This window comes from Felis catus, chromosome C1, assembly GCF_018350175.1.
Source record: "Felis catus isolate Fca126 chromosome C1, F.catus_Fca126_mat1.0, whole genome shotgun sequence".
Lineage (NCBI taxonomy): Eukaryota > Metazoa > Chordata > Mammalia > Carnivora > Felidae > Felis > Felis catus.
In genome coordinates this window covers 155019116-155042259 of record NC_058375.1, presented here as the reverse complement: position 1 = coordinate 155042259, position 23144 = coordinate 155019116, and the positions used below count along the sequence as shown (strand labels likewise).

General features: G+C 34.7%; 1 protein-coding gene across 6 annotated transcripts in view; it reads left to right on the top strand.

The window, feature by feature from the left end:
- SCN1A (sodium voltage-gated channel alpha subunit 1) overlaps window positions 1-23144 on the top strand; it is a 147291-nt gene that overhangs the window by 108624 nt on the left and 15523 nt on the right. For all 6 annotated transcript variants that reach the window (XM_019838205.3, XM_019838207.3, XM_019838206.3 and 3 more), the window contains exons 18-21: window positions 10337-10457; window positions 12789-12943; window positions 14674-14847; window positions 17687-17809. In XM_019838205.3, the coding sequence (XP_019693764.1) occupies window positions 10337-10457; window positions 12789-12943; window positions 14674-14847; window positions 17687-17809 (573 nt within the window). The remainder of the gene's footprint in view (window positions 1-10336; window positions 10458-12788; window positions 12944-14673; window positions 14848-17686; window positions 17810-23144) is intronic.

The following is a 23144-nucleotide window of genomic DNA, read 5'->3' as shown; positions in this document are numbered from 1 at the left end:
AGACACTTATTAAATATTTGTTAAATGTTATCATTCATCATTAAAAATTAATGTCAAAAGAACGCTAGAGACTCTATGCCCATTTCAGCAAAATGAATTTAACAATGGAAATTACTCATTTGGTTTACAACTTTGACTTCTAACTTGGGAATTATAAATGCAATTTTGCAGACTTTTTTGTTTGTTTGTTTCTAACTTATTTGTATTGCAAAAATTTTAGTTGGTCCAATATATGATGAGATGTTCTATTTCTTTTGTTACCTTATATCTAATCATCAATACAAAGTCCGTGTTTGACATACTTTAAAGCAGAATTCGGAGTATACTAGAGCTATATTCCTCGACCTTCCCCTCTACCTTGGTGAAAAATTTGACTAACACTGGATTTCACAATTGATAAGAACAAGTTAATAATTAGTAAATATGAAAAATGCACTGAAGACTGTCCTTCAAATATACAGCTGGATGAAGAAATCATCTGGGTTTTAGGGATGATGTGGGAATTAATGGACTAATATTTGACTTTTCCAGCTTCTCTGTGGAAATGCTAAATCTCAGGACAGTGTATTTTTCTTTGATATTGTTGCTTTGTTGAGAGTCTTTAATAGAGGTCATTTAAATTTTTAATATGCACAGTGTACACAATGGAATATTAATACTAATATTTTTGATGTTGTAGAGCATCTCATTTCTGTATGATTTAAGATGTATATGTATAGGTATTTAAGTACATATAAGTATATATAACAACAGTAAAATGCCCATCTTTAAAACAGTACATACCTAGCTTAAAAATAAGTATTTTTTCAAAAATAAAAATATATGTATATATACATACACATATTTCATGTCCTTTGACCCGTAAATTCCAGATTTGTATTTTAATAAATTTATCACTTATTATAAATTGAACTCCTTTTAAACCCTATAAATGAGCTCCCTATAACAAACCAAGTCTAAAATAAGAGCATAAACATCCTAATATCAAGTCAGGGAACAAGAAAAAAAACATTTAATCATTTACTCTTAAAAAATATTGTGGAGTATTTTATTGGCTGTGCTTTGTTTTGCTTCACCCTCAAGGTCAAAATCATTTGCTATAGTAGAGAACATTTTTAAAAAGCAAGAAATGTTGCATAAATCCATTGAGGAGGGAAAATGCTCTTACCATCAGTGTTATAGTTATTAAGTGGTTATTGAATGCCCTGGTGTAAAAAACAAAGTGGATGCTTCAGATACGATATGGCCCCTGCATTCTCTCGGCTCACTTTATGAAGTCAGCCTGCCAAAAATACATGAACATTACAGGTCAAGGCAGAATTTAGCTTGAGAATCATGTGTGAAAATATACATATTTTCAAATAAATTAGCTCATTGAGAAATCAGTTAAATCAAAGGTTGATTAATGGCTTAATAAACACGAAAATAGATTTTTTAAATCGTCTGTTAATCTCAAAAACTGTAAGAACCTAATGCTTTATTATTTTAATGGTGAATTTCAAAACAAAATTAAATTTGAATTTAAAAACAAAAAAAGGAAAAATCAGTTGCACTCATTTTTGCTGTTATCCAATTTTTTTAGTGTTTTATTAGAGATGGATTCTTGCCATCATCTAAAAATCATTTCCTTCTATTTTTGAATAATTGTGTTATTACTCCAATGAAATAAAGAACTCAAAGCCAACAACTGATTTCAACAATGAAAACTACAAGAATATATTGATAAAGATATATAAAAATGGTTGTGAGAGTTTTAATACCATTCTCTTAGCCTGTGATAAAACAAAGAAAAATTAAATAGGGACACTGATAATTTGAATAATATAAGTAATAAAAGTAAATATATCTTGAATGTATACATTATCTCAAAATTTACTTATGCAGGATTTTCATATTTTCTTTTTTTTGAGACTTCTTATTTTCAAGTGCTCGTGTATATATTTATATTAATTAACAATATACTAGATAGCAAAGTAAACCTCAATAAATTCACAATAGAAGATATCATATAGAGTTATCATCTAATCACAATACAGTTAAACTACAAATTAATAGTAAAATGATAGAAAAAATTCTAACAATTTGAAAATTAAGAAATTCCCTCCTAAACAAATATTGAGTTAAGGAGCAAATAAAATACATAAATAGCTGTTTGGAGAATAAGAACATTCTCCATCAGAATCTGTGGGATAGGACCAAGTAGTCATTGGATGTCTTAATAATGACAAGAATGATCAAGAAAGAATGAAAGAACATGACCAAAAACTTAGTTTGAGAAATTAGAATTTAAGCAAAATGAAGGGGATATAAGTAGAGAAATTAATTAATTATCAGTGTAGCAGATGATATTAGTATAGCAGTGGTTCTTAGAAAAGAAAACTAATAAAACACACAGAGTTTGGCATGGTTGGCAAGATCCTAAGATGACCCCGAAGACTCTTGCCCTTGGGTAATCCCCAGCCTATGAGTGCAGTTGAAATCTGATTATGATGAGGTACCACTCCTGTGATTATGTTATGTTTATAGCCAAAGGGAGATTATCCTGGGTGTACCTGACCTAATCAGATGAACCCTTTAAGAGCAGTTTTCTCCCACTGGTCATGTAAGAGTAATTGAGTGAGAGAGAGATGCTCTGGGGAGAGAGAGATGCTCTGGGTGGCTTGGAAGAAAGACTGCCTATGGGGGCCTATGTGGCAAGGAAGGGTGGTGGCCTCCACTTACAGAATGGTTCAAGGCCATGAGCTAGCAGGACAGCAGAGACTTCAGCCTTAAAACCGCAAGGATATGAACTCTGCCTATAACCCATAAGTTTGGTAGATCTTGAACCTCAGATGAGAACTGCATTCCCAGTCAACACCTTAGCTTATCCCAGTGAGACCCTGAGCACAGAATCCGGCTATGTGAGACCAGACTTCTGACCTAGAGAAACTGTGAGATAATAAATTGGTATTGTTTGAAGCTGCTAAATTTGTGGAAATTTGTTACACAGTAGTAGAAAACTAATACAAAAGGGAAAAATTACATGTTAAGCAAACTCAAGTGATTTTCTGTTTATAAAGTGCAATTGCAATCTGGTAAGAACACAAACACTCCGGTAGAAGAACAGGCAAAAGACAAGGATGATTGACAGAAGAAAGAAACATAACTGAAATGAACCTCAAGAATCTTTAACCTTCATTTTAATAAATTAATATTAAAGTAACCATAAAATACTTTGTACTTTTCACTTTGGCCAATAAAAGGGGGGACAAAGTAGCAAAGGAAAAGAAACAAAAACAGATAAATAATGCAATAATTCACTATGCTGATGAAGGGGTTCTAGGAGACAGAAACTTAACTCAAATCTGAGAATATAGTATCTCCCAATAAATGTTTAGTGATTACATGAATATTGCACATAGGACTAGTACAGAAGCTAACTTAAAAGCCCAGTCACATGTGAATGGTTTCTCTGTTTCCAAGGTGGGAGTAGCATTTATTTTTGCTTCTCCCATCCTCGCCCAGAGATGATCATGGGATTTTTCTAGACACAGACCCAGCACCTATGACTCATCTATGCACAAAGCAGCCATACCCACCCTGAGCACTTACTGCGTATCTCTCCCTGAGTCCAGGTTTCTCCCTGCATTGCCTTCGTATCATTTTCAGTATCACATCTCTCTTGTATCATTTCAAATCCTAAAAGACTACGGAGTGGTAGAACACTACAGCAAGAACTTTAGAGATCATTCCTCCATTTTACGTGTAAGAGACTGGCCCAGGGAATTATTTGGGCAAAACCATACAGAAAGTGAGAGGTTGAACCCCCATTATTAGGGGCTTTCTTCCCACTACTATGGTCTGATCCAGGAGAGGGGTGTAAAGATGAGGTTGTTGGTGACCCACAGGTGACTAACCTAAAAAACTAGGTTAGCTTTTTTTTTTTTTTTTAGAGCCAACCACATCTTTATTAGTCTCTGCAGCAGGGCCACTGGAGCCCCTACCTACAAGGGAATTTTAGCAGACACCAAAGAAATGAGGGGGAGTCTTTGTAGATTTCAGTCAGAAGGTGATTTGTCTTAAAGCATCACACCAGCTTCTGCTGGCAAGTGGATTGAAGAAAGGCTCAACTGAAGGCCATAGACTGTTTTAAAAGTTCTTGGAATGATCAGCTGAGAAATGGTGAGAATTACAGATGTGACCTGGCTGTGTAAAATAGTTTACAACATCTACCTACTTCATATGTGAATAGCCTCGCAACATGATAACAATTCATGCATATTTTCTGCATGCATGCAAATAAAACAATGTACATAATGGGTACAGTGATGTGTGATAATGAAATATACACAGAGGCAGCACGTCCAACTAAAAAGAACTTTTTAAAGTTTATTTATTTTTGAGAGAAAGAGAGAGAGTGAGCATGAGAGGGGCAGAGAGAGAGGGAGAGAGAGAATCCCAAGCAGGCACCATGATCAGCACAGAGCCCAACACGGGGCTCGAACTCACGACCATGAGATCATGACCTGAGCCCAAAGCAAGAGTCAGACGCTTAACCATTGTGTCACTCAGACGCCCCTAAAAAGAACGTTTAAGTTAGGAGTTTTGAACCCTAACTTATCGACAGATTAACTGTGTATGTTTGCCAGGTCAATTATACCAGTTGTACCATCTAGGTCCAGTTTTCTAATCTGAATGGAAAGTTCTCCAGGGTCATTTTCCATTTTGATTCTTATAAGCTTCTAGTAAAAAAAAAAATACAAAAACACAAAAACTTGAGAATAATTTATAAAATGTATTGTATTGGAAGTGTATGTCTTCCACATAGTGCAGCTTTCACGTTCTGCTGCCCACGTAAGCATGGTTGTTGGTACTTAGCATAAGGAAGTTAAAACAGTTTACTTTTTTTCTTGAGAGAAAAAGAGGGGGAAAGGAGCATGTTTCTAACATAGTTCAGGGTAACATAATCAGGAGAGCGGTGGCCCATTACCTTCACGATATTCTGTTGGCTAGAAGGAAGTCACAGGCCCTGCCCACATGCAAGGGTGGGGAGTATTGGAGGGCGTGACAACAGTGGCCAGAATTCTAACACAAACTCAGAATTCTACTACCACGGACTGCCAGGGAAGTATTTTTTCAGACATAAAGAAGAGATATTGTTGCATATCGCTTGTCATATTGCCAATCCTTTTTCAGGTCTTTAGACTAAAACCTCTGAAAGAGCTTTCATTTTCTCAAACCACAAAAATACTCTCTCTCCAACTGATATAACCTCCCAGTTAGGGGTGGTGTTAGTGACAAATTCTAAAAATGTTTTATTTTTGTTTTTATATCTCTGTGCATTAGTTTGCATACAAGTTGTTTTTATCTAGGATTCTTAGATCTCGGGAATTTTTTCCACCTATCACCTTGTTTCCATGGAAAACCATATTACTAAATTCCATATAATCTTCCCTATTATTCACCCACACTTTTTTTCTTCCATTTTAGTATCTTCTTATTAAATTTGGGCATTCATTTCCCCAGGTTTTGATTCAACTCTAGTTTTTTAATACTTTTTAACAATTGTGGGCTTTTTTTAATGTTTATTGATTTATTTATTTTGAGAGAGAGAGCACCTAGGTGTGCCCATGTGCAGCAGGGGAGAGACAGAGAGAAGGGGAGAGAGAGGATCCCAAGCAGGCTCTGCACTGTCAGCACAGAGCCTGACTCAGGGCTCCATCTCATGAACTGTGAGATCATGACCTGACCCCAAACCAAGAGTCAGAAACTTAACCGACTGAGCCACCCAGGCACCCCAACAATTGTGTTTTTTAAACAAATTCTTTCATGTATCATGAATGTGTAAAGCACATGATAATGGAACTGCTCTGCCTGGAACTTGCCTGGTTGGCCTTTATCTTCCTCCTAAGGTTGACGTCTCCGTCTCCTCAGAACATAGGTTGGAAGCCTCTCTTCCGTAAGAATGACAGACACTCACCTTTTATTGCAAAATGAATGTTATACATTTACATGATTATTGGTTGAGAATTTAACTGTACAATTCATCATCTGCAAAAACACCGTTTCTCTAAATTCTGAAGTACGTCACTGACCAAGTAGAACTAAAAGCATTACGTACTTAAGTTTCATCTTGGTGCCCTTCTCTCTTGTCTTTGTTAATTAACGGTCTTATGTTTGAATGAAAGGTCTTGGTGCCTTTATTTATTAATGTTTTTATGTATTCCAATCTATTTTTTATTTAATACATTTATTATCTAATTCATTAATTTTTAAATTTATTTATTAATGTTCTTTATTTTGCTCATCAGTCAAAACCCTCGTTGCCTCCCATGTAACACTTCAGCTCAGTTTTTTCTGTATCTGTTTTATTTTGTTTGTTTTTCTTTCCTCTCTCACATTTAAATACTCTTTGATTTACATCATACGTAAACTTCTAAAAAAAAGCACTGACATTTCTCTCTGGTTAGCATCGTTTATCTCTAGTAGATTATCTAGCCTGCACCCACCTGTCTGTGGTTTGATCTTGCTAACATTCACTTGTCAGTTTATCCGATTTCATTTTGACTTGAAAGTTGGGGCAAATTTCCCTGACTAGTAAGGGAATCGGGGACTATCCTCCCATGATACGGCTTACCAGGCTTCCTTTGCAAAATGTTGATTACGTAAGTTATTTAAGCCAAATACGAATACAATTTTTTAAGTCTAATTTGTTGGGCGCCTGCATGGCTCAGTCGGTTAAGCTTCTGACTGTGTTTCAGCTCAGGTCATGATCTCATGGTTTCATGAGTTCAAGCCCCGTGTCAGGCTCTGTGCTGACAGTGCAGAGCCTGCTTGATATTCTCTCTGCCTCTCTCTCTCTCTCTCTCTCTCTCTCTCTCTCTCTCTCTCTCTCCCCCCTCCCCCGCTCATGCTGTCTCTGTCTCTCTCAAAATAAATAAAACTTAAAAAATTTTTTTTAATAATAAATAAATAAATAAATAAAATCTAATTTGCAATCATGTCCCACTCCTGAAAGGTACAGGAATTCCTTCTAGATCTCAAACATTAAACTGCTTCATCTTGAAAACTGATAGACACTTGCATGAAAATGTTACTTTAGGCCTCTTGTTCTAGCCTGTGCTATCATTGGCAGTTGTGCAGCATCACCTTGGCATGGGCCACACTTATAATTTATCATCTAGGATTTCCAGTTTAGGTTTTTTCAAAGAGGACAGAGATTTTAAGAACCTTGTGAAGCAACCTGAATTTAGCGTCCTTCCAGAAATGCATATCCCCAGTACCCCCTCCTTTTTTAAAAAACAATTATTCGCACCTAATTTTACAAGTTTTGTTTTCATTTGTATGTATATGGTTGGGGGAGATTTGCCTTTATTAAACTTATGCAATGAATTCAACTTAGTATTTATGGATGCAACAACAACTTTCTTTCACTCATTTTATAAAATTATTTAAGAGTAAATTACACAATTACGCTAATCTAAAGTGGTACAAATTGATTTGAAAACAAACATAACTTATTTTTTGTTCATGTTTATTTATTTATTTTGAGAGAGAGAAAGACAGAAAGAGAGAGAGCATGCCAGGGAGGGACAGAGAGAGAGGGAGAGAGAGAATCCCAAACAGGCTGCACACAGAGTCTGACAAGGGACTTGATCTCACCACCACAATATCAAGACCTGAGCTAATATCAAGAGTTAGATGCTCAACTGACTGAGCCACCACGTGCCCCCAAACATAACTTATTCTTGATAAGTAAACAACTCTCCTGATGAAAGCAGAAATGCACAGGTGTGATACAATAGAACCAGCTGAGCAATTTCAGCACACCAAGCATATCAGTCATTGTGTTTTATAGAGAATGCCAACTGTTGTTAATGTAGTAAGTCAATTAGAATAAAGGGAGGTTAGATTTTTAAAAAAAAAAAGTAGTATGGGCCCAAAGTGTTGTGCAAACAAAGTGGTAAAGGAGGTTTAGATGAGAGTAATTATTATTCTTCCACAATGATGGGCAAAAATAACCACTATAAGCTACAGCCAGAAAACATTAAGAAGTTCACCTTGACTAAAATTAAGCACAGCTACTGTGAAGGATAGATTTGGAAAATTTGGTTGGAGTGCTAAGTTGGAGACAAAAAGCTTCATCTGGCAATAAAATATGAAACAGAGGTATTCATTCACCAAATATTTATTGGGCACCTAGCATAGAGCAGGCTTCATGGTCCACAAAGTTCTAGAATTACGTGAGGCTAGAATGAGGGTGATAATTATTATGGATAGCTTTCCAAAGAGGTGACAAGGATGAACAGAAAGCTCATAAGAATTTGGAAGATGAGAATGAGAGAAGGGTTATTTCAAAAGTGAAATTTAACAAATTTGACTGTAGATTACTGTCAATATTGGAAAAGAGTAAGAATAAATGAGAGTTGGAGTCTGTTTGTTCAAAGAATGTTACTACAAACAACCAGAATCAGAAACTTGGTTAAAGGAGTAAGTTTAGGGGGTGCCTGGGTGGTTCACTTGGTTGGGCATCAGACTCTTGATCTCAGCTCAGGTCTTGATCTTAGAGTTGTGGGCTCAAGCCCTGCATTGGGCTCTGTGCTGGGTGTGAAGTCTACTTATAAATATAAATAAATAAATAAATAAATAAGTCATGACTTTGAGAGCATGTTGATTTTGAGTAACATTAGGCACACTTCTACTTTCTTAACAGTAGTTGAGGCAGACTGTAGAATATATTTACATTGCTTGACAAGTGTTTGGAAACTAATTTGTAAGCATCTATAAGATCGTTGTCTATACCTAGTAACTGGTACCATATACAAAGTTGAGTTGTCAAACAATAGCTTATTTTATTTTATTTTTTTTAAGTTTATTTATTTTTGACAGAGAGAGAGAGAAAGTGTGAGTGTGAGCTAGGAAGGGGCAGAGAAAGAGGGAGACAGAATCGAAGCAGGCTCCAGGCTCTGAGCTGTTAGCACAGAGCCTGATGCGAGGCTCAAACTCGTGCTATGAGATCACGACCTGGGCTGAAGTCAGATGCTTAACTGACTGAGCCACCCAGGGGCCCCAACAATAGCTTATTTTAAAGAATATTCTTAAGAATGAAGTTTGATGTATTGGCAATAGCACTCTCATCTGTAGAAAATCTGAACTAGTTAGACCTTTAGAAACTGTGCGGAAAAAAAAGTAGCAATTTATTTTATCATCATCCAGGCAAGACACCTCAGAGGAGGCTATTTAGGGAGCCATTGGGCATTTGATAAAATTAATTTCATGTTATGTAGGTTCACATCTTTTAATCTTAACGCTCACAATTGATCGTTGTAAATCTGAAATCTAGGTAACTAACAATGGTATTTAGTAATGGATATGAAGTTTGATATGGAGCCAGATATCTGGCATCATATGTGAAGAACTGTGGTTGTTAAAAGGTAGATTTGTCCAAAATTCTTAAAGACTTTGCAAGTATTCCTTTAAAAAAATTTCCCTGTGAGTTAAAGTAATACTATATAGCAAAGAGATTTATTATTGCTTGCACATAAGTTATTATTATGGCATTTGCCCTAGGAAAAGGATGTAATTAGTTTGGCAGATTTACTGTAAACAAAGAATCAAATAGAACTCATGTCTACAGCTACCAAAAAGCTTCCATGAAGGTACTGAATACTTACATTACATAAAATTCCATTATATTTGTATTATATAAAATTCCATTAGTTTGTGGTGTTAACAGGTGTCTTCATTTTGTTTTAGTGTTTCACTTCAAGAGTGAATTGTAGATTCTCTTCACCTGTTAGACCAATCTTGCTATTTTGTTCTATGGATTATTTTCAGTTTTAAATTGATGGAAAAATTGTCAGAGTGTCAATACACTGTTTCGGAAACAGTGTGGTCACACAAATGACAGAGCATGGGCTTTGGGCTCAGGAATAATTCTCCTCAAATCTTGGCTTTCTCATTTACTAGTTATGTCACATTAGACAAGTTATTTCACCTGGGCCTCAGTTCCCTTATCTGTAAAATGAGAACAGTTATACTAACTTTCCTTACCCCTCCCCCTCCCTCTGGGGCTTCTCTAATTCTTAGGAGAGTGGTTTGCTTAATACATGTTTCTGACGGTCATTTGTAACTTCACAATATAATAATTTGATTTCATGCTTACATGTGAATTATGGAAAAGGGAATACCATAACATTTCCTTGCTTCCTTTTCTTAGTCAATCCGTCTTTTGCTCTAAACTTAAAATCTCTTCACTTCAAAGAGAATCCAACATCAGTTCATAGCACTAATCTTTTCTTACTAGGCTATTACTAAAATTAAAGTGATTTACTCTTTATGTCTATCTCATGCACAGAAACTTAATGAAAGCAGTAGCTCCTCTGAAGGCAGCACTGTGGACATTGGCGCACCTGCAGAAGAACAGCCTGTAGTGGAACCTGAGGAAACCCTTGAACCTGAAGCCTGTTTCACTGAAGGTAAAGAAAATGACCCTCATGTTAATCTTCCATTTTAGAATGTGGGGTGGTTTTTTTTAGCTGTGATCACCCAAGATGGATCATTCATAATATAATAGAACCTTAGTAGATCTATTTGAATTACCACTAATAGGCTAACAGTTTTCAAATCTATTGTTATTTTTGGTTATCTCTGCCCACTATGTGTAAAAGAGCATGACAATAGAGAAAAATATTTTAATGTGATAAAAACAAATGACTGATTTATATTTTTTAAAGTAAAATGGTGATTTCACAATAAGTGGGCATCTTTTTTATTTTTATTTCTAGAGAGAGGGGCATAGAGGGAGAGGGAGAGAGAGAATCTTAAGCAGGCTCCACACCCAGTGGGGAGCCTGTCGCGGGGCTTGATCCCATGACTGTGAGATCATGACCTGAGCCAAAATCAAGAGTGAGACGCTCAACCGACTAAGCCACCCAGGTGTCCCACAATAAGTTGGCACCTTAAATACTAGTCAAAATTCTCGGACACAGAATTTGCTTTAAAATAGCTTTCTGGGGGTGCCTGGATGGCTCAGTTGGTTACGCTCCTGACTTTGGCTCAGGCCATGACCTCATGATTCCTGAGTTCCAGCCCCGCATCGGGCTCTGTGCTGATAGTTCAGCGCCTAGAGCCCACCTCAGATTCTTCAGTGTCTCCCTCTCTCTCTGCCCCTCCCTCACTCTCACACTTTGTCTCTCTGTCTCTTTCTCAAAAATAAAAACATTAAAAAAAATTTTTTTAAATAGCTTTCTGACAAAGTTCAATGAGCTGCAAATGCTAAACTGTATTTTTTAACAAAATCACCATTTTCCAATGCTCATTGGATGAAGCAGGAAATAAGCAGTACCCCATACCTGATACCTGAACAGTTAAGCTGGTTGAGCCTGGTACAATATGGACAATAGGTTTAAGAGCTTTGTCTTCCCATGACTAGTATTTCCCATGGTCTGATTTTCTTGGGAATTTGAGTTTTAAAGATATGAATATAGTGCTCACTTCGGCAGCACATATACTAAAGATATCAATATATTTGCATATTCTCTATATAGTGATCTCTTCCTCATAGGCCTGATATACATTGTTTCCTTTCATTTCCTATATAAATTCCACATGTCACCCAAAGTCCTTCTCAAAACTACCTTCATCTGACCATGGTGTAAAAGAGCTTATTATTCCTCTGAACAGCTATAATAAATATATGCATTTAATTCACCGGATGATTGTTCATATATTATCTTATGAGTGCTTTCCTCTTTCTGTTTTGAACTGTTATATGTATCTTTACTGTCTTTTCTCCTCCCTGCCTTTCTTCCTCCCCTATCTCCCTCTTCTTCCAGCATACTTGACTTTCTCTTTTTAATTCTTAGTTTTTTTGTCTTGAGGTAGGTTTCCTGTGTTTATATCTTTTTTTGAAAACAAGAATGTAAGGTTCTTGGTGGCAAGGTCCATGTTCTGTATCTTTTGTTTCTTTTTGTCTTTTTTTTTTAAAAAAAAAGTGATTTTTTTCTTTCGTGATGCTTACAAAGGTATTCGCAGATATCTGTTGATTTAATTCTTATTTTTGAGTGAGTAAAGCAGTATAAAGAAGGAAATGACAAATCAAAGCAGAACCCAGCAACCGCATTTTAGTGGACTAAATTAAGTTGAAAATTATGTGAGTTCTTTTAGGAGCACCACAAGAAAACTAAACAGTAACAAACATTGTCGGGAGAGATCTACATTACTATTCCATAACCTCCTTAAAAAGGAAGTTTTCTGGGGTGCCTGGGTGCTCTGTTGATTAAGCATCAGGCTCTTGACTTCGGCTCAGGTCATGATCTCTCAGTTCATGGGTTGGAGCCCCATGTCAGACTCTGAGCTAACAGCACAGAGCCTGCTTGGGATTTTCTCTCTCCCTCTCTCTCTGCCCCTTCCCAGCTTGCGTGCTCTGACTCTCTCTCAAAATAAATAAACTTTAAAAAATAAAAATAGAATAAATAAAAACGAAGTTTTCTGTTTATTATTAATTTCTACTTTGAAGTCCTTTACTAGAGTGACTACATTTGTGCTTTACAAAGTTCTCTCTTGGACAATGAGTTGAAGCAGAAACAGCAGGTATTATTAGCCAGGGAACCATTTAAAGAGGCTGAATAATTTTCACAATGTCAAAGAGCACAGCTAATGAATGTGCTCTTATTACTCCAGGCTTAGAGAATTATCCTAACAAGGTGGAGATGGTAACTGTAGTGAAAAGAGGAATCAGGGACATGCCAAAGAATATTGGAGCAGAAGTTACTTTAGCGACTCCTGTTTGAATATTATGCTTGCAGGCTGCGTACAAAGATTCAAATGTTGTCAAATCAGTGTGGAGGAAGGCAGAGGAAAACAATGGTGGAACCTGAGAAGAACGTGTTTCCGAATAGTGGAGCATAACTGGTTTGAGACCTTCATTGTTTTCATGATTCTCCTTAGCAGTGGTGCTCTGGTGAGTGAACATTAAGCAAAAGTGGTACAATATTAAGTTTAAAATAATCTAATACTGATGACTTACTAATCCTTCTATTACACTGTTTTAGTATCCAATGCATTTTTTCCCAAACCCTCATTCTACATCCAATTTCATTTTCATGGCGTCAGCCATCACCTCTGTTTGCCAAACCTTAAACTGTTATCTCTACTTATGACTTCTTCCTTAAATATACATCATCTCTACATCCATCCAACCATCCATTCACTCACCCACTCATACCCACACACCCCCTCTCTTCTACCTGTCTTCAACACATTTTTAATTACCCCCACATCATATCTTCCAGATTATAGACTTAATGTTTCAACTATTAATTTCTGGATTTATTTTTCTATGTATATGTATAATTTCTGATAAGCTATTTATTAATTTTTGCTTATTCTTAAATAGCCTAGAAAATTTATCCCTCCAGCTTATTCATTATAACCAAGGAATACAAATGTTCAATTACCCATATTTTAATAAGAAAGTAAACATGGCAACTTCAGTGTAAAGGAAGCCCTGTGATGGTATAACTTCTAAATTCTTACGAACCTTGTTTCTGAATGGCATTCTTATTATCTCTTTATGGACAGTCATTAAGTCCTTAGGGACTACTTCTCTGTCCCTTTTAAATTGTGTCCACTGTTCTTGCACTACTCAAGAAACAATGAATGTTGGTAACAAAAAATATTGGGCAGCATGCCTAAGATTGGTTTCTCTGTATACGAAGATGTTTTTTATATCGAATTAATTTATATTTTATGAAAATCACTTACAAAAATATAAAGCATAACATATAGATAACATTTTAGAAAATCACTGACGCAAATAGAATACTTAAGCCATAAGATGACTGATAAGATAGATGATAGATAGATAGATAGATAGATAGACGACAGATAAAATGAGGTTGCCTAATTGAAATACAATTACTTAAGTTTCTTTAGCTTATGTTTATAATTAGAACATAAGCCTGTATTCTCCCGCACATTCTCTGATGACGTAAACTTATTTTGCATGTCACTTTAGACAAGAAATAGTCTTTTGCCCCTGAAACGAATGTGAGACTCAGGTGTAAAGTATAAAGAGTTCATATTAGAAGGACACATATTGCAACATAAATGGGAAATATTTTCATCTTGTTATCATGGTCATGCTACATCTCTGCTAAGAAACATAAACTATCAACAAAATGTAGGGGAGGGCGACAAATGAGCCCAATTACATAGTAAAATTGGGCTATGTGATGACCAATTACAGTTTCTGCTTTATGAAAAATATAAACCTTCACTTTTTATTTCTTCAACCTTTTAATGGCAAAAAAATCAACTGGAGAAAGCATAAGAAATGAAACAAAAGAAATATGTAACTTCATGTTGGGGTGGCACCATCCCCATCCCCAGGATATAACATCAGATGTTTCCTGAACAAGTCAAATTAATTCATGAGAATTATGCTTTTACCTCTTTCTTCTGGCTATAATATTGACGGAGAGTATAACTTTCCCCTGATTCATTAAAAGATCTTTGAGAGGGGAAAAAAAAACAAACAAACAGCAATACCTACGATTCCTCTGCCCTCCTAGTCCAACAGAATGTCATATGTATACATATAAAATCAGGGAAAATATGTTTATGATCAGAAAAATAGCTCATAGAGTATACTAGTTTTAGAAAGCTAAAATATATCACTTTTCTTTATAGGCATTTGAAGACATATATATTGATCAGCGAAAGACAATTAAGACGATGTTGGAATATGCTGACAAGGTTTTCACTTATATTTTCATTCTGGAAATGCTTCTAAAATGGGTGGCATATGGCTATCAAACATATTTCACGAATGCCTGGTGTTGGCTGGACTTCTTAATTGTTGATGTAGGTATCCTCCACATCTTTGTCTCACTTCCATGGTAGTTTGTCTAATCCGTATACTGATTCTAAAACAGTCAATCTCTGACCACTGTGCTGAGTTGACAGCATATGCTACTTAATAGACAGTAAACTAATTCACCGAACCATAGTGTTGTAGTTTTTAGAAGAAATAGGCTAGTTTAGTATTGGTTCAGCCTTGGGGCGGGGGGGGGGGGGGGTGGTAAGGAATTATGGTGGTTTTTGGGTATGTTGTTTAAATTCCTTATATTGTAAGTCAGATAGACTTGCATTTGAGTTCCAGCCCCATGGCTGATGGGTTGTGTGCCACTGAGTAAATTACTTGGCTCCTGACTCTAAAATGGTGATATTAGTACATACAGTAATAAAGGCACTCAATAAACACTGATGATGGTGAGAGCTACCGTCACTTTTTAAAAAATTCTCTTTGATCTACGCAAAGTTTTTAAAGGGTAGATTGTATAGATGATACTCTGTTAGAGGCAGTAAAGTGTACAGACTGTAGGGAAAAGCTCTACTTCATGCAGCAACAGGAGTTTCCGTGGGATGTAGACTCAACTTGCAACAGGCCTGTAATGTACCAAACAGCCCTTCACAGAATTTACATGCCCAATCATTAATAATACTTCATCTACCCTAAAACATGTGGCTGCCTCTGGAGATTTATTAAGCAAAATGTTTCATGCTATCAGTTTGACATAATTTCAGCTTTAGAAAAGTGTGTCCGAAATATCGCAGACTTTGTAGGCAACAGTTTTATCCCCAAAAGATAATAAATGACAATAATAGATAATAGATAATAAAAGATAATAGATGACATAGTCCAGCAGGACTATGCAGGTTTGCTGTGGAAAGTATTTCTAGAGCTAAAAGTCACTCATAGGTTATATCTCTTTACTTCTGAACAAAGGCAAAGCCAGAGCTATTTAAAAAGCTTAAAAATGTTACTGTGAAATGAATAAATTAAGAAAAACCTCGAAAGAATAATTGCTTCATCATTACAAAAGAAAATATTTCTAACATTGAGGTTTCAAGCATTAGAAGTTATATCATATTTCAACTCCCCAGATTTTTCACACTATATCTTAAATATAAATATAATTTTACCTTTTTGAAACTTCCTGAGCTTTGCTTTTCTCTATTATGATTATTGCATGTCTGAAATTTTAGTGAAAGACTGATGATTATATTTATTACTGTAATTTGAGTTTTTTAATTGTCAGATTATAAGCACTTTATTTTTATTTATTTTTTATTGTAGTTGACATGCAATGTTACATCAGTTTCAGGTATACAACATGGTAGTTTCAATAGCCTGAAATATATTTTTAAAAAATTCTATAGAGAATTTTGTCATCTTGCAATAAAAATATTTTTATTTTTCAATATTCTATTTTAATTATCTCATTAGGATCAGTATAACCCTCTTTAAAAAACATTAAAAAAATGATAGCACATTTTGGACACAGTGTCCAATTTTTTGAACCTGTCCTATACTAGGCACTTTCAAACCAAAGAAATTGTAACTCTGTTTGGATATGGAGTTTTGATACTTTATTTAGAGAATTAGACACCTAACATTTTTATTTGTTAGTACTTGCGTATTTCATACAAATTATGTAAATTCATTGCTTTATTTATTTGGTAAAGATTTATTGTGGCCATTTTCAGCCAGGTAACCATGGCAGAAGCTGTAAGTTAGCATAGAAAATTTTGAGGAATTTCATGATGGAATCACATGTGAAGTTATATTGTTTACATAAGGATAAACTTTAGGGAATTGAAAACAGAAGGTTTTAGCAAGACAAAAAAAAATCACTTTCAAAAATCAACTGTGAAATCAATGTGCCAAGTTATTGCTTTCTGAGAGTATCAGTTTTAATTAGTTGAACATACAATGCAGGATTAAGATTTCACGCTTTTTCTGATACAATAGCAGTTTCTGTATTTTATTACTAACCATGCAAAACCCCAAATTCAGCAACAACTTAATAAAATAAAGGACGGATATGGGATGCCTGGGTGGCTCAGTCAAGTGTCCAAATCTTGATTTTGGCTCAGGTCATGATCTCACGGTTCATGAGATTGAGCCCCATGACAGGCTCCGCACTGACAACATGGAGCCTGCTTGGGATTCTCTCTCTCCCTCTCTCTCCCTCTCTGTCTCTGTCTCTCTCTGCTCCTCCCCTGCTCTCTCTCTCTCAAAATAAATAAATAAATTTTAAAAATAAAATAAAATAAAGGATAAACAATGCCATTTTCTTATACCTCAATTTCTTCCTTTTTTAGAATTAATTTTTATCATTTTTCTAATTGCTCAACCAATTTATTAGTAATAAATTTAGTTGAATGTATTCAACTTATTTATTAGTTGAGCAGTTAATAAATTACATGACATTTAAGGTTTTTTATTCAGCTAGATTTAATTAACATACTGAAAGCTACTTTCTTTGCATCAAACTGAAAATACTTCCTTAAAATTTTAAAAGGTGCAATGATTTATCTTCTTTTAAAAATTTTTTTTAATGTTTATTTATTTTTGAGAGACGGGGAGAGAGAGAGAGAGAGAGAGAGAGAGGCAGAGAGAGAGAGAAAGACACAGAATCTGAAGAGGCTCCAGGCTCTGAGCTGTCAGCACAGAGCCCGATGCAGGGCTTGAACTCGCAAGCCGTGAGATCATGACCTGGGCCAAAGTCGGACACTTAACTGACTGAGCCACCCAGGGACCCCCAATGATTTATCTTCTAAACAAAAATCATATTTATTATATTACATAGTAAATACTAATTGAATGATGATTTAATTTATTTATTTACTTACACAGGTTTCATTGGTCAGTTTAACAGCAAATGCCTTGGGTTATTCAGAACTTGGTGCCATCAAATCTCTCAGGACACTAAGAGCTCTGAGACCTCTAAGAGCCTTATCACGATTTGAAGGGATGAGGGTAAGGAAAAATGAAGGAACCTGAAGTATTACATGTAGTCAAAATTAAATTAAACTACATTAAATCAAATTTTATAAAAGGAAAACCCATGCATGCAAAAGGAATGGCAAATCCTTGCAAAAGTGCTACTTTATCATTTAATCTGTTGCATATTTACTTCTGGGTGATATGCAAGAGAATTTAGGCCTCCCTTGAAATGATACAATATCATTTATCTGCTGTGCTTATTAAAATGACTTTATTTCCTAATCCATTTTGGGAGTTTCCTTACAAACCTGTATACAAAAAAAGCAGCTGAACTATTAAAGTTCTAGGTGTAATGATATGATAATAATCAACTGAAGTGAATTCTACATTACGTGCTTTTCATTTGTGATGAACTAAATTGTACTTAACAAGTTTTATTGAAAATAATTGAATCACACATGTGCCTACGTATGAATAAAGGAAAAAAATTTTTAAATGTCAATTTTGTCTGTATAATGCCAAAGGTTGCATTATTTGAATATAGCCAAGGGTAGATACTAAATATTGGCTGAATTTTAAACTTTTAAAAAAAGTTATGTTTAATATGGCCTCAATTTATAAATGCATTAATAATTTTAATGTATATAAATAGTAATAGTAGCTTAAAGATTATATGTAAATCCACACAATTTTTCAAAGCTAAAACATTTATAACATAATGGACAGAAAATATCATTTTGATTCATTACTATAGATGATTCATAAATTAAGCATAACTCAAATTTCACTTGAGTCACACAAAATGTTATACTACTCCTTTTAAGGAAGGAGTTCAATTCAACCATTCCCAATGATTCATAACAGGTTAAAAATGTTGCCATTATTGACATACTATTTTCCATACCTTTTTAAAATTCATGAAGCATTGATGTATAAGATGCATCACATTAAAAAAATAGTTCTTTTTTAAAAAAATCAAACATTCTTTTACCAAAACAAAGCTACTGAATTAAGTGTGATTCAAAAAAACAAACAAACAAAACAAAACAAAACAAAAAACATTGCTTTTTTTTTCTGCCTAAGGTTTAGTTGTTTATGGAAACTAAGCTTTACTGAAGACTTCCATCTACATTTTCTAGGTTTGTTGATGGCCTTCTGTGTTCTTTTAAAATAGAATTTATTGTAAATGTCACCTTTTAAGAACGTGAGACTTGTCTTTAATTTCCCTAACATATATAAAAAAGTTTTTTTTTCCTCATTAGAAACAATTTAACACAATATAATGCAGTCTTATTTTATTTCTCACAGAGATCTTCACATATTTACTAAAATGTAAAAGGAAATTCTCCCCAGGGTATGTAAACATTAAGTTTATTTTCCACTTAAAATGTCACTTTCTTTTGTTTCAGACTGGCAGGTTCAGTTCTTGAGAAAAGTATTATTTTTATACATTCTAATTGAAATCATATTGCCTGAATCAAAGTAATATCTTTTGAAAGTCTTCCGAAATCTGAACAATGATAAGTATTTGGAGCTGTTATAAACATTCCAAATTTAACCTTTTTAAAATGTATTAAATCCATGATCAAATGGCCAGATGTTCCCATGTTGAACACTTTATTTCCATTAGCAATGTTGGTCCTGTGGGTCTATGTTTGATATTTACAGAAATAACCTTATCTCTAATTATTGATCAATAATGCTTTTTATATTATAAGGAAAGGTTGACTTTTGCAACTGAGAATTTTAAAAACATAAACTTCTTATTGATGCTAATAGGAGATGAACTCAGCATTTAAATTATAGGACTTATGAATGTAATTCCTTGCCTCGTAATGACAGAATATACACAACCCTAAAATGGCTGATCATTTCAACACGTGTTTGGCATTGTAGAGACAAAATAACCCGATTATTAATTCTATTTTTGTGCTTCTGGTGCTTGGATTTTTTTACTTTGTAAAAATGTAAATATGGATAATGGTGAAGATAGAGATAATAATGATGATTATATTTGGGAAGTGATATTTCCCAGTGTGAATACATTCAGAAACTCTCATTTTATTCTTTTCCTTAGCAGCATAAAACCACAATAGCTGTGTCAGAGTATAAATCAAGCACTCATTTTATTTCTGTTGATTTGTCACTTTTTCAAGCATGTGCTTTTATGCAACATTACCAAACAAAGCATGTTGTATAGTGCTTGATAAGAAGTTAGAAAGGAATAAATTATCATCACGTTGCACTTTATGTTTTGCATGCTTTATGCACATTTCTGGCTGACAGCTTTTAAACATTTATTGTATTTCAAATTTCCAGTCCAAATTTTTCAACTTGTAAAATTGAACTGAGTGAATTGATGTCATGAATATCTAGAGTAAAATAAAATTTGTACTTAAATTTGTAATAATTTTAATTTCCTAATCTAAGAAATCTTAGATACCTTCTTTTTCAAAAGAACTCAAGTCTTGATTAATAGGGAAACAGACAGAGACCATATCATATACAAAAAGTAACACCAAATGTTCTGTCATATCAGATTTCTAACTAATAACAAACTATATATTTCTATTTTATATAGGATAATCTTGCTCCAACTTGGATGGGGTGGAGCGCTGGTTCCTCCCCTCAGCCCTTTATTATGGGTACTGTATTACCCCTTTTGCTACCTTTCATCCTTTCACTGTGACTTTGTGTAGTGGGATGAGGGAGGGATTGGGAACGGTACTCTCTCACCACAATAGGGAAAAGTACACTATATTCGAATCCCCTATTTTCAATTGCCTTAAGTTTTCTTTTGAGAAAAATACCTTTGTGAATTTACCCTGTGTGGATTTGAACACTAACGGTTCATATCTTTACTAAGTTTCACTGAATATGATTTAGTTATGTGTATATGGAGTTATTCATTTATGGGGAAATTATCTGATTGGTGAGGGTGGGGGACCTGGTTTAGAATGAATGCGTGGAAATTTGAACTTGTCAATTGATGGTGTTGTTTGAGACATAAAACCCTTGCCATTTTTTACATTGATTCTGGGTCCTGAAAACTGCCATCCAGATGCCAGCAGGCAATTCTCTGCCTTGTTGATATGTATGAGCGGATGCTAGGGTTCAATATTCCAGCTTTCATAAGACTGGTGTTGATTGTGTGACCATTTCCGTTTTTATTAAATGAAAGTTTAGGAGAGTTATTTTCAAAATGTAATGAGGCAAAATATATTAAGAGTTGAGTAAGCACATGTGATTTGTGTTATAAATGGAAAAAAAGTTAATATAAAAAAATCCACTTATTCGAACTATACAGACTACAATACCCACCTAGAAACAAAACAGAAATGTCTTATCACGTGTATTAAATAGAATTTAATGTATAAACCCAGTTCTTAGAGTAAGTCACTCCCAAATAACTTTTTAGGATCTTAGAAGATAACATGATGAAAACATAAATAAAAATAAATCTATAGTTTGTTTATTCTTAAAGTTTAAAAATAATGTACAAGAAGAAGAGTTTCTATTTTGAGAGAGATCAAGTTGGAGTTTTTGTTTAGATAATTGAAGTATCGCATCTCTCAAAGACAATTATCTTAATTAAACCCCACAACACAAATGTAGTCATTAGCTTTTTAAAAGATTCCATTACTCTTCTTTATACTTAAAGATGTGATTTTACCTCGCCTGCTTTTGATTTTTATTCATGTAGTTTTTGTATTTAGACTAGAGAAGCATTAGAATCCATGAGTAGTATTATTTGAAGCTCAGAGATAATTTGTTCAGACAAGACATTTCTACATGTATCAAAATTCCTAACATGAATTTGCATACTTAATTGTCAATCCTTCATTTTGTGTTGATTTAATAAAAATGCAGATAATGAATTAGATATGGAAAGAGTCTTTATAAGATTGGATTGTGCTAAAATAGAGAAATTCTATTGGTGTCTTACAAAGCATTTGTGAGAAGAAGCAACCTCTAGTATTAAGATAGTTCCTTCCTTAGACATCTTCTTTTCTGCATCCTGAAATCTCTATCTGTTCTTCCCAATTTATTCAGGCCATCTTTTCCCAGTACCTTCACCTCATGGGAACCAATTGCTGCAGATCCCTAGAGCCTGAAAAGAATTAATACACCTCCTTCTGTGCTGAACCAAGGAATGGCTTAGGGGTCCTGGGAAAAGGCAATCCTTTCTCTGAACTTTATTGCTTAATTTAATGAAATTTTAGATATGATGGACCTTTGTACAGTAAATTGCCCAATACTGTGCCAAATGTTTTCCAATATTTAATGTTTTTATCTTCATAAAAATAAACCTTTCCTCTGGACCAAACGTATGCCAACATTGCAGACCATATCCTGAAAGACACTGCTTCAGAGTCCTTGCTTGCTCTTTCGTGTGATCATGAATTACATGGAGTTCATTTTAACACAAAACAAATCCCTGTTGCAAAGTAAACCTCTCAGACTTATTGGCTAACCTACAACTTTTTGTTGTGTCAGGTTCTTTAGTCTCATCTCATAATCAAAACTAACATTAAAGATTATGTTTTCCTCAATAAATGCTAAGTTAATCTTTACTCCTCTCATTCATTCAATCAACCTTTTTTTTTTTTTTCCCTATACCCAAAGCACTCTGTTTCCTATATTCAAAGCGTTCAAGGCCTTGGAGAAGTATAATATATTTTTGCATCTTAAATTAGAAAAAGGAAAGCCTCTCATCTATCAAGATCACAGGAATGCAAGTAACTCTAATCCAGAGCAATCTGGAAACCAGATAAATGGGAGCAACTCCAAGGTGAATCAGTGAGGTAGAATGGAAAGAGAAAGCACTAGGTGCCACTTCTAGTCTACTTTCTGATCGTAATCTTTTAGCCCCATTTTCTCATTGCCAACAGAAAACACCACACTAAATTATTTCTATGGTCCTGGCCAGCACTGGAATTCTGATTCTTAAATTCAAAAGAGGAAATGTTGATCTTTATTTTGGAGGCTAATGTGGAGGGTGAACTGGGGCTCCGTGAAAGAAGTGCTACATGAACCAGACCTTGTGGAAGAAAGAATGTTCCAGAAAGGGGGATACTTAGCAAGGGATTCCAAAGGCATCTCAGGTGTCTGGTATTGTATTAGTTGGGTTGGGATGAAGGGTAGGCGGCTAGGGAAGTTTAAACTGGAAATGTAGATTGTGGAGTAATTTGAATACCAAGGTAAGGAAAATATTTGATCATCAGTGGGAATCCATTAAATAATTTTCAAGTGAGACTCAGGGATAATGAATTCATCTTACGTGGATCAAAGGAAGGAGAAAGTTAGAAGACTTTGACAAGAGTGCAAGTACGACTTAATGGAGGCCAGAGCTAGGATGGATGGTGAA